General features: G+C 43.6%; 1 protein-coding gene across 2 annotated transcripts; it reads right to left on the reverse strand.

Annotated features, from left to right (window-relative positions):
• Positions 1-1,349: 1,349 nt before the first annotated feature.
• On the reverse strand, positions 1,350-10,056 carry LOC128797836 (ankyrin repeat domain-containing protein 40-like). 2 transcript variants are annotated; one of them, XR_008434245.1, is made up of 6 exons: positions 8,058-10,056; positions 7,365-7,513; positions 5,390-5,872; positions 4,726-4,901; positions 3,825-4,042; positions 1,350-1,457 (listed from the first exon to the last, which is right to left on the reverse strand). XR_008434245.1 is itself a non-coding variant. In XM_053960737.1 (5 exons), the coding sequence occupies exons 1-5, from the start codon at positions 8,189-8,191 to the stop codon at positions 3,899-3,901; spliced, it is 1,086 nt and encodes a 361-aa protein (XP_053816712.1). In that variant the 5' UTR covers positions 8,192-10,056; the 3' UTR covers positions 1,480-3,898. The 2 variants fall into 2 exon arrangements, 1 of the variants encoding a protein (XP_053816712.1); XM_053960737.1 differs by lacking the exon at positions 1,350-1,457 and having other exon boundaries at positions 1,480-4,042.
• Positions 10,057-12,552: the final 2,496 nt, after the last annotated feature.

Raw genomic sequence — 12,552 nt, forward strand, 5'->3', positions numbered from 1 at the left:
TTTGATTGTCTCTGTCATTGAACATTTAATATTAAATAAGCTTCTTTCCTAATAAATTTCTCATGTCTTCAAGCTTAGTTCATTAAGTTGGATGGTTAGTTATTCTGTGCTGTTTGTGGGCTTGGGTTTTTTTGGTACCATCAGGATTTAATTTCAGGCTTACTTTTGCTGCAGTTAGATGCTGTTGGGTTCAGTGTCTCCCCAAAAAGCACCTTTTGCTGCAGTTGGTTAAGAAATTACAGAAATCTTGTAATAAAAATGGTGGTATTAACTCTTTATAAAACAGTTCAACTTCCACAGCACGTTTAGAAAGATGCCACTGCTGAGGCTGATGTTCAGACTGCTTCATATTTGCATTGCAGTATTGGTTTGGGGTACTGATTAACAACCTTGTGCAGCTGGTCAGAACAGACACACAGGCAGGGAGATGTGCCTCATGCTTCCCTGTGAAGCTGTAGTGCAAACAGGAGTGGTTCTTGTTGGAAAAGAACTGCAGTGTGTACTAGTCAGTGCTGTGGCTGTAAGGCAATGAATTTACATTCTTTAAAAAGAGCATTATCTTTTCCATTAGTATTCAGGCCTTGACTGTATATGTAACCAAAGTCAGACATGGACAGAACACCATTGTAACTTGTGTTGATTTATTTGGCCTGTGTGTGGAAGTGCACTTGGGTGGAATCTGCATCTTGGTCCCTCTGGTCAGTAGTGCTAGGTTTTGATACCACATGCAGCCAGCCATGTTCCTTTTATGACTTCGGTTGTTCTAAACTAGATACAGGGGCACAGGGGATGGAGACTGGGTGTGGCGGTGTTTTTGGGAAAAAATAAAGTGGGAGCTAGTGAAATTTTAACGAAATTCTAATTGGAGACATTAGATGAACAACCTCCTCCTTTGAAACTTGCAAGACAGGACTCAGCCTCTTCCTGGATGTATTACTTCTTTCAGCGGTGAAAATGATTGTCTTGTACCTTCCACTGCACTTACTTGTTATGGGATTTGCATTTCTCCTTACTTTGCAAAAGTAAAAATGATAAAATGAGGAACCTTGTAGATTAGCCTGGGATTCAGATTTTCACGTGTCTCATAGTGGAGTCTTTAATGCTTTGAAGATGAAGGAAAATTCTTTTTTGCAGAGCATAGAAACACAGTGCCTTTCTTACCTTCAGATATGACTGTACAGACATCTCCACAGAGATTAATCTTTGTGAGAAGTATCTTCAGAGCTTAAGCCCAGGATAAATACCATCCCAGATTTTCTAGGAATGCTAGGCAGAAGGCAAGTAGCTGATTTCAGTAAGCACCTCTTACATGCTTTCTCCATACTGGTTTTGACAGCCTGACAGTCTTTATTAGGTGTTAAAAATGTACTGGCCTATGATTTTTCAAAGTTGCATTAAAATTTTAAGTGTCCTGTCCACTCTAGAGTGATCCTCTTCACATCCTTCTACCCCCTACCCTGAAAAAGGAAAAGATGAAAGTACTTGAAATGGCTGATCCTTTATTATAAGTGAAGAGTAGCAGTGTCAGTTCAGTACAAGTTTGTAGCACAAACAAAAGGCATCCTTGGAAGACCAATAAGTTTTGTCAACTTAATCTCAGTTGTCATTCCAACAGTTCATTGTTCAAAGAAAAAGCCCAACGAAAACTAGCTAACATAGCTACTGTGCCTTAGAGTTTATCAAACTGCATAAAACATACAAAAATACTTCTTTGAATGCATAGATATACTGTTATTGCAGTCAGATTATGAGTAGAGTTTAAGTCTTGACACATTAACTGTTATTCTTGGTGGAAACTAGAGAAATAAAGCTTTTTAAACCAGCTGCCCTCTAGTAGAATGCTCAGTAATTAGTGGAGACACTCCTTACACTGACTTCCTAAATAAAGGAACTGGAAACAAATTAGATACTCTTACTAATTTTGAGCCATTTAACCACTACTATTTTTCAGACAGTTATTGCACATAATCTGAGCTAGCCTCCAAGCTATGCTGGAGACATAAATAACGCAATTGTTAAAGTAGAACTTTCTTTCCAAAGCAGGAACCTTAGTTAAGTTTTACTTCATACTGTGTCACAGTCTTGAGCTTCCCAGGAGTTGAATCTGACATTAAAGTAGCTCAGCTCCTGGCTGGAGAAAAACCAGGATTGAGATTGGGAAATTAGCAGGGTTGAGGTGATGGGTGTGGAACATGGAGGAAAGGATGATAATTATTTTGACTGAAGTAAGGAAGAATTTTAAGCCTAAGTAACTTGGTGAAATCCTGGGCCCAGAGTCGAGTATCTCCTCTGCTGACAGAAGGAGTTTCTGTCTTTCCTTGGTGTGCAGCAACTTGAGGGAGTCTTCCAGGATAAAGCAGGACATAGGGAGGGTGGCAGCCATGCTGCTTCTACCAGAACATGGTGCTGTACTATTTATAGTTTGACTGTCAACATTACAGTCCATCAGCTGTGCAGAAACTCTGCCTAGTACAGCTTCATAAAGCAGAGATGGAAGGAAAATCAGTAGTTTGGGGTGGGGGGGAGGAGGTGGGAACAGAGGGGAGAAAAAGCAGCTCATGCAGAAAAAGCAAATCCTTCACCCCTCCACCTGCCTCAGGACCCATTTAAGAGTTTTGGTGCAAAGGTCAGCATTGTATTTTTTGGTAAACAAGAAAACTGCCTCCAAAAGTGTAACTTTCCAGGCTGCCATGTTAATCAGGAAAAGCTTCAGGCTGTTTATACTCCAGCAATGCTGTGACTTAAGTATTTTAACCCACAGGTGAATTTTTTCATTACTGACTTGCTTAAATAGAAGTTATAACAGTCTGTAGCTTAACCAGAGTTGTGTTTTTTTTCACACCTCACGAGGAAGAGAAAAAAAAAAAAAAGTTGAAAGCACCTGGAGGCATTCAGCCCTTTCAGTACTCACCTGGCTGTTACAAGGCTCTGTAACAGTGACAGTAGACTATGCAGGATGTAAAGTTACAAGTTAGTTACTTGTTCGTGGTGTTTTTCCCATCTAGTGGCTCATAAAAGCATTCTGTGTTCCTTCCAGCTGTGATCTCTCATGAGGACACTGCTATGCTTCTCACACAGCAGAAACAACCATCCCCTTGGAACTGGTGTATGAGGGAGGGCCACAGAGAGCTTTCTTGTCTTGACAATACTGACATCTGGTGTGAGTAATGCACAGGCTCACATCGGTCAGAAAGTAAATAAAACCATGGACACAGATTGAGGGTCCCTCCCCATCTGAAACAAGGGCTTCTCTTGAGAGGGCACTTGAACTCAATAGGAACATTTACGAGAGGCTTTTGTATTTTTTGGTGGAGGTACAATATTCTCACAGGGGAAATAAACATTTAAATACTGACATGCTTATTCCAGTTATTTTCAGCCCAGTAAAAGGGTTTCTCCTGCCACTTCTGAGCAGTAAGTATCTCTAGACAACCCGTCTTGGTGAGTGTTTGTGAGGGGCAAGAGATTAAGAACTTGCACATTCACATTTTTAGAGAGCATCCATTGTGTGTCTCTTTCATTTAATTTAATGAGGAAGTACACACAGAGACACACAATTTCCTGAATCTTTCCACGAGTCTTACTTGGTCAGAGTGGGTGTGCTTAACAAAATTTTCGTATCAATAATTATGTCTTTCATTCCCCCCACTGCCAGATACAACCAATAAACTTACTTTAAATACACTGGAAACATGTGATTTTACTGGACAAATGAGGTATCCCTTGCCTAAATACAGTATCAAGTAAAAAAAACAATAAAAGCAAACAAATATAAAATATTAGTTAAAATAGTAACCCTAATAATAACTTAAGGTTTTACACACACTTAAGTTGCTGCCTTCCAAAGGGCAGCACATGTCACTGTCAGGTGTTCACATTGCAGGTGCAGCTCCCAGGGTCAGTAGGTCAGCTTGGATGCTCTGCTGTTGTAGCATGGCTGCTCCATCAGCGCAGCTGCAGTGTTCCAGAAAGGAGAGCTGTCACTCCTCATAAGGACCAACTCCAGCTCTTGGAAGTCCTGGAGTCTGGCAACATCCTTGTCCTTGTAAGGAACAGACAGAACAACATTATTACTCCTAAAGATAGCTGGTTGTTATTATTTAAAAAATAATGATAGGAAGTAAAAACCAAAATTCCAGGGACATCATACCAAATAATAACAATAAAGAATGAAAAAAAAAATCCTACCAGCATATACGCATTAAAAGTGTAGCAGGTTTGCTTATTTGGTTTTTCACCTCAAACTTTTTCTTCTCCTTTAATCTCATTATTATTTGGCTGTATCTCTTGTATCACAAGAATTGTGACCACTTTCATTTACAGACCTCCAAAATACACATTTTTGGAACAGACGCACAGTTTCATTTGTTAACAGCATATCTTCAAGTGTTCATATGCCAATTTGTGGAGGTTTTTCCCCTTACTGTTCATTTTTTTTAGGTAAGCAGATAGTGAAGTAGTACTTGGCAATTACATTAAAAGCATCCTAAATGCACTGTTTTGGATAAATTTTTTAAAAGTCAAGCTGTAATAGCTCCATAATAGGAGCTAAAATACTCTGCCTATTTTGACAAGACTGTTTTTAAACAAGTTACAATGAAATTTTAAAACGGGTCCAGCGTCCCTTTGAATCTGTGAGTTTAAGTCAGTTTTTATTTAACAAAGGTGACACTTTGCCAATGTCTGCAAAGTGAAAAATCAAGTTAATCTTGTTTCTGTTCTTACCTTTCTTAGAAGTGTATTGGGTAGTTTTCTTATCTTCTCTACTTGCTCTGGATTAACACCCAGTTCACAGCAGCTCACTCTGAGCAGATCTTGATAGGTCAATAATTGTCTATCTAGTTCAATCTCAATGAAGTCACTGTCTCTCAGGTTCTGGACTCTGACCTTGAGTACAAGTTCTGACAGAAAAACAAAAGGTTAACAATAGAAAAGACAACAAACTCAAACCTAACACTTACAGTATTTACCACTATCTCCTGAATTCAGGTTTTTTAATACAATCCCCATGATCTGAGAAATACTGTGTAGTTAACAGAAGCTTCCAGCAAAAAAACACCGTGTTAACGCTGTTGAAACTGATCCATCCAGTCACAAAGCTGAGTTGTTACCAAACTACCAGAGCTGAATTTGATGCAAATGTAGTGCAAAATTTAAATGTTCGTGTTACGTGGACTGATCTTTCCATTGTTTTGCAAAGTATTACCATGGTTAAAATACAGTATAACAGACACTTATGTAACTAAGTAGAAGAAAGTTCAGGGCACTTTTGGCCACAGAATTCAACATTTCTGCCTCTATTCTACTAGATTCCGAAGTGAAGTGATTACTTAACTTCATTGTTCACCCAGTAACTGTAACAGAACTAAGAGACACAGCAGCTCTTTACCTTGCATGTTATACGGGAATGTTCCAGCGAAGAAGAAGGGCTGGAAGGCAGGTGCAGGGCTGCTCGGGGAGGTGTCAGGCTGCAGAGGCAAGGCCTGGCCGGATACTCTTGGGGAGCAGAGCCCCAGGCTGGTGGGTGTGACCAGGGGGCAGCCGGGGCTGTAGGGCACCCCTGGGCTGGCACACACTGAGGCTGCAGCGACGGTGGGCATTAGGAGTGGCCTGGTTGCTGCATCCAGTGCTGGGAAAGTCTCGCCACTGCTGCGTGACATGGGTATGCAGATGCTTTCAGCTTGAGTTGCTGATGGACAAGGGCTAGTTTCACTCTGGGAAGCAGAAGAGATGGGAGCACTTTCATTCTGGGATTCTGCCAAGCTGCCTGGAATGCTTTCTTCCTTGTAAATCTTAGGAAATGGGTTGGCCAAGTAGTTTGCAACAATGGATAAATTTAAATCCTTCACTCCTTGACATTCAGTTTGTTCCTCTATTGATGAAGTTCAAAAATGAGGGGTAGGGGATGGAGAGAGAAAAAAATCCATCATGTTACTGGATAGATCTTTCTAATTTTGCATATAGTTAGTTTTCCTATTGTGTCTTGAAACTACATCACAATCCAAGATCATCAAAGAATGACACTAATGTTCCAGAAGCATGTAACGCTTGGAGGCCAGTAGCTGTAAAGCGAAAGAAAAAACTATAAATATCTTCAGTATATTCTGTTTTTTTAAAAATAAAGTAAGGGGCAGAAATAACCTTTGAAAGACCCATCATTTCTAGCAGTGAATTTCTAGCAGTTCCAGGGCTTTCAAATGGATTGGATGACCAGTAGTCCTTTATTGAATCTAATTTTAAAATGCTCTTAATAGCACTGCTGTAAATAGTTTATTATGACATAGGTCAGCAAATTTAACCCAGTATTTCTACAAGGAAGTGACTACTTGCTGTAATACCCAAACAAACTCAACTCCTGCAAAAAACAACGGAAGTGACATTCCTGCCTAAGGATTACAGAATATAAATAGTGATGTCAAAGCAGTTCAGAAAGATCTGCTCAATGATACCACACTCCCAGAATAAAAACTAGGAGACAAGTTAAGTGATATGTGTTTGTTCCCCAAGAAACACATGAAAGCTTAACAGAAAAATAAGATTACTATGAACAGAGTTCATCTATATGTGTTTGACAGTTTAGATGTTAGAAACAGGTGAGTTGTTTGCTACAAACTAAGCCCACACCTCACCCAAAAGAAACCAAAAGCATCGTGTAAGAACATGAAATTCCCTCAGGCTTAACTGTTGGAACCTGAGTCATGATTTAGCTGCAACCTTGTGAAGGATAACCCTGCGCTGTTGATGTAAGAGCAGATCAATGTAGAGAGCAATTTAAGTGCAATTGCAGAAGACAGCACATTTCCAAAGGTAAAGCACCTTAGAATTTTAATCTGGAGCACAGTACCTAGATGCTGTTCAGGAGTGTCACACACATCTAACTGGGTTTGCTGTGGTTATGAAAAGAGTAAGATGGCAGAATTACAGGGCAAAAATTAACCATATCAGCAAGTCACACTATAACAAGGTACTCAGAAGGCAGAACTTCCTGAGTGATAAAACTGTTTTGTGGGGATTTGTAGTATTGATCATGGTCAGACCACAACAAATTGTACAATTGTGAAAGCCCCCATTTGCAGTTTGCATGCCAGCTATTAACGATAGCAAACAGGAGTGCAGCAGCACACTTCCCAAAGCATGTAGCTCTTCTGCTTCTTGGTGACACAGCTCAGAACACAAGGCCTTCCTACCTGAAATCCCCACGTCTATTTGGCCAAATATTAATTCCAGTTATAAATCAGAGCTATCTAATGAGATACAATGGTCCTAGCCATGGTTTTGCCAATTACTGCTTCAGATAAAAGCACTAAAAATGTTTTAGTGTTTAGACCAAGCATTTTAGATGACTTTTAGAATGGGAATGGTACCTCCCAAAATCTTGCGGATGTCTCGATTTGACGTTAGCTGTGCTGCCAGCTCTCCCTTAGCAGTGAGGATCTGCTTGTCTGCGCCAGCCTCCAGCAGGCAGGACACCACTTGGGCATGGTTCCGCTTACAAGCCCAGTGCAGGCAGGTCCTGCAGGAAGGAAGCAAAAGGGTTGGGATTCATTGGCCCGGCTCTTCCTCAGCAACGTCGTCCTACCTCATCCGAGTTATGTATAAAGTGATAACTGGGAATAAAGTTTCCTTCATTGCAGCACTTTCTAAAATTCTGAATCTGTAAGTTATGCAGGGCAGGGCCCTCCTTTGCCTTGCAGCGTGACTCCCACTACTGTCCCACACAAGCGATTGGATGGGGACCTTGAGCAAACACGCAGTTACAGGTGAAAGGAGGGCGACCTGCTTTTATCGTAATCCTCTTTAGCAGTAAATCACCGATCCTCCCGAGATTAGCTTTTCTGTATTTGCAAATGGGAAAAGTAAGAAACACAAGAGCTGCGTTCCCAGAGCAGCCCCCTCACTCCGCTCCTGATGATGAGTTGGGGGTAGCCCCGAGCCCAAGAACCCCGAACCCCGCCACTGAGAAGGGCAGCGGGTGAAGAGCCGGGCCCAGCAGCGACGCAGGCCCGCCCCTCGTCCCCCGCAGCGCCGGGACCCTGCGCGACGCCGCCGCCTCTCACCAGCCATTGATCTCGTTGCGGGAGTCGATGTCTGCCCCCGCGCCCAGCAGCCGCCGCACCTCCGCCACGTCCCCCAGGGCCGCCGCCTCTCGTAGCCGCTCTTCCAGCTCCCGCGCCTCCGCTGCTCCGCTCATGGCCAGGTCCGGCTGCGGCCCCTCCCCGCCTCTCTGGAGCTCGTCGGGAGGGGCCGGGCGGCCTCAGCGCTGTGGAGCGGGGCCCTTCCCGCCCCGGGGCCCCGTTCCGGCTCTCACGGCTGCCGCCATCTTGAGAGCGGGCGGGCGGCGAGCGCTGGCACTACCCCGGGCAGGGAACGGCCTTGTTCTGGAGTTCTGTGTCCCGTTCTTGGCTCCTCAGCACAGGAAAAACAAGGAGCTGCTGGAGAGGGTCCAGCGAAGGCCACAAAGATGATGAGGGGTCTGGAGCATCTCTCTGATGCACAGACATTATGGGAGCTGCGCCTGTTTGGTCTGGACAAGACTGAGAAGGGATCTCATCAGTGCATTTAAGTATATCCAAGGAGACAGAGGATGCTGTCAGACTCTTTTCATTGGTGTCCAGCAACAGGACGAGGGGCAATGACCATAAACTAAAACACAAAATGTTCCACCTCAACACTAGGAAGAACTCCTGTACGTTAAGGGTGATAGAGCTCTGGAACAGCTGCCCAGGAAGGCTGTGTACTCTCCTTCTCTGGAGACATTCCAAACCCACCTGGAGACATTCCTGTGTCACCTCCTCCAGATGAACCTGCCATAACAAGGGGTTGGACTGGATGATCTCCAGAGGTCCTTTCCAACCCCAATGCTTCTGTGATTCTGAGGGCTCCCCACCTCAGACACTGAGATGGGGCCTGGACAGGGTGAAAATCCAAGACTGGAGTGTTTCCTCTGATGAGTTCATCCTACCTTCACCTGACATCCTGAGCCCTGTGTGGGGGCCTGAGGGGAGAGAGCTCCTGGGAAGAGGGAAAAAGCTGCAGGTAAAAACTGCCTGCTGGCAAAAGCACGTTATAGAATTATTTAGGTTGGAAAAGACCTCCATGGTCTTTGAGTCCAACCCATCATCTATCACAGTGGCCTTGCCCTTTTTGGGGTGTTTTTTAACCAGCAGCCTGGCTTCTGCCTTTGAGCTGTGAGGCTGCCATGGGCTGGGAAAGGACCACAAGGATGGGTTCAAATCCACGGCTTTCCCCATACACTTCCAGCCCTGGCACCCCCAGTTCCCAGCCCTTCCCTCTGCAGTGTGTTGCTCACATTCTTAATTAAATCACTGTGGCATGTGTTGGGGAGCTCATTGAACTCCAGGCTTTTTGTTTTGGTATCAATGTCTGCCACCAAGGAGCAATTTTCACTAAGATTTTTTTTTTCTTTGCATCTCTTTTAATGCTTACTTTTCTTATTAGTGATGATATTTTAACCTACCATTTAATTTAGGGCTTGGGTTGCTGTTGCTTTGCTCTGCTGTTCCTTCTCTGGTAGTTAAGGCCATTAGGTGAAGATGATGCCTGCAGCATTACCATCCAAACATTTCCTGAATATCACTCCATATAAATGAAGCTTCAAAGCACAAATACTCATCTTCCTTTTAATCAGTCAGGAGAGGCAGAGGCCCACAGGCCAAATGTTTCTCTAAGAGAGATGCAGCCCTGCAAACCACCCTCATGAAAGCAGGAGGGAGAAGCAAGCGGTGACATTTTTAACTACTGTGGCAAAGGTTACGGTGACTCAGTGGCAAGTTTTTCACACCAGATCACATGCTTTTGATCCCATGCAAGAGATTGAACAAAAATTTTGCCCAGCTGCTACCAAAAGACTCAACAAAATGTATGAAAAACAACTGGATTTGGAGAATGATTTGTAAACAGCATTTACCTGATGACAACTGCAAATTCAAACCTTAGAGACCTGGAAGACCAGCCCTCAACTGGACACTGCTGTGACCTGAATATTTGTGTTTTAACTCATTTGCTTTTTCAGTAAAGGCATCTTAAATGATCACTCTTTAACCCACAATCTCTTTTGTCTTTTTCCAGTGTCTGTCTGTGCCATAAAGCCATAAAACAAAGACAAGGCACACACAAGTGGAGACCTAGTGATACATTCTAGGAAGCAGAGTGCCCTCTTGCACACTGTGAAAGCTTTAAATCCCGATTATTTACATCTGTAAAAATCCAGTAGGATTAGTGGCAAAAGAGCTTTTCCCAAAGTAATACAAGACAACTCTCAGATGGATGGAGAAAAGCTACTCAGGAGGTGAGTGCAGGAACAGGCCTAAAACTAGGAACACCATTCCTGTGGTGTTCTCCAGTGCCACTGCCACTAGATGTCACAGTGGAACAGCAAGAGGAGCCTGGAGTGTGGCTTTGTGCTTCTTGCTGCAATTGTGAAATGCCTTTAAATTTGTCTTGGCACATCCATAGTGTCTCCATACAGCTTTGATCCTGCAGATTTCAAAGCTCCATGTGGTGCAAAGGGACATTATGCAACATTTCCACACAAATGCAGGGAAACCCAGTCCAGGGAGCTGCGTTCTTGGGGGTTATGGGCTTTTTTCTTTTTATTTTCTTTTTCTTCCCCCTCTACTTGAGCTCCTCTCCCAAAGCCACACAGGGCTTTTAAGGACTCTAAGCCAGTGGTTATGCACTGAGATGTTCTCTCTCACGCTCTCTTGGGATGAGTATCCTACTCTGTTGCACCTGTGCCAAGCCTTGTTAAATGGAGCTTGGGTTCACCATTGCTTAGTTACACAATGTACTTCTCCCTGGAGTCATGAGATCTCCTCCTGCAAGGAAGGCTGTGTGCAAGGGGATTAGCAGCGAGTTCACTTGACTCAAACCTCCCCACCGCCGACATGAACCTCCTGCTCATGCCCCACACATGGAGCCTCAGACCCCCTTGGCACTGGTGTCACATTCACCAGCTCCCAGCAGAGCCAAGAACTTGTCCTTTCCCTGCTCCTTTCCCATATGATAGCTGGGTTTCTGTCTGTACCTATACAGGGCACACATGCACACACAACTCCCTGCCAAGAGCAGCAGGACATGCAGGATCTGTAGACATGGGGCAGGTATCAGCTGAGTGCTGGTCGTCGCCTTTGGAAGCTGCTGGGAATTGTACATGGTGCTCATGGCTGGAGCAGCCGCTTTGCCTCCCAAATGTTAAATGACCTTGGCCTTCAGTGGGAACACGCTGAGCTCTGAGCCTGTGTCTGGAGCCCAGGTCGGTGATGTTTTGGTTTTTTTGTGATTTACTGGTGCTCAGTGCTCCATGTTCATCAGCCTTGGGCACAGCCCTGAGCCGTGGCTTGGCCTGGCAGAGCCAGCACCTCGCTATCACACCCTTGCAGTGACCACAGGGGAGGTTTGGGCCAGTCTTTGTTCCCACAGCAAGCTTTCCAGATTTTGTTGGTTATGTGTTCATATATGTCTTTATGAAAGCTTTGACTGTGACTGATCCTCTGAATTAGTTTTTTTCTGCTTTTTTTGGAGAAACTATGGTCTGTCTGTTTGCTATTTGCTCCTGGTTTTTTTAAGGCTTAGGAAGATTTTTATTCCCGTTGAATGTCAGGTTTCATTCCCCACATAACTCCATTCCTCCCATTAAACCAACTTCTCAGTCACTGAAAGTTATGATTAAACATATTTTTAAAGGCTTAATTCCCAGTTACACAGTGATACTGACAGCTGTACAATCATATTTGAAACACTTGGTCCCCACCCAACCCCACCAAAATAATGTTTCTGGCAATTTAAACCAACAGTGTGATAAATAAGATTTAGGTTCAGAAACCTTAAATATTATACTTAATGCACACTCACAGATTTACCTGTTTACCTGTTACCTGATTAAGGCTCAGGGAAATGGAAGGATTGGTGGAGAATAAAGATGAAATTAAAAGTCAAGCCTAATATTCACTTAGATTTAAGCTAATCTATGCTGCTCACACTGGGCCTTTCAATGAGTTTGAAGGCAGAGGAGACAATTTCAAAGGAGGAAGTCAAAGTCATATGGGAGAAGCAGTTTATGCTATACCAGTTTTTGTGCTCACCCCTTGGAAGCCCCCTCTGAGGGTCTGTAGGTGAATTAGGTTAAATTTAAACCTCCATGTTATCAAGTCTGAGCCTGTGTCACTCAACACTCATTTCATGTCCATGGGGGGGAAACATGCAGCACAGAGGCAGATGCATCTCCTCCCAGGGCAAGGGTCTAAAATAGCACAGCCAAATCAACCTCTGGAGATGCCCCTTGTTTTCTAACCCCTGCCAAAAATGATCCAAACAGAATGAGATTTGAACCAAAAAATTTCCAGCTGCCTACTACCAGGCAAGATGAGCACCTGAGGCAGGGTGGATAGGGCTCTACTCAAGAATAGTTGCTCTATTTTTGATGAGATAAAAAAATCCTTCCAGTGAATTCCAGAATTGCAGAGAACTCACACGTCATCTTTCTTTTGACCATAAATGATAGCTTTTTCACTAAATCACCTGGAAGGAATT

This window comes from Vidua chalybeata, chromosome 19, assembly GCF_026979565.1.
Source record: "Vidua chalybeata isolate OUT-0048 chromosome 19, bVidCha1 merged haplotype, whole genome shotgun sequence".
NCBI classification, from domain to species: Eukaryota; Metazoa; Chordata; class Aves; order Passeriformes; family Viduidae; genus Vidua; species Vidua chalybeata.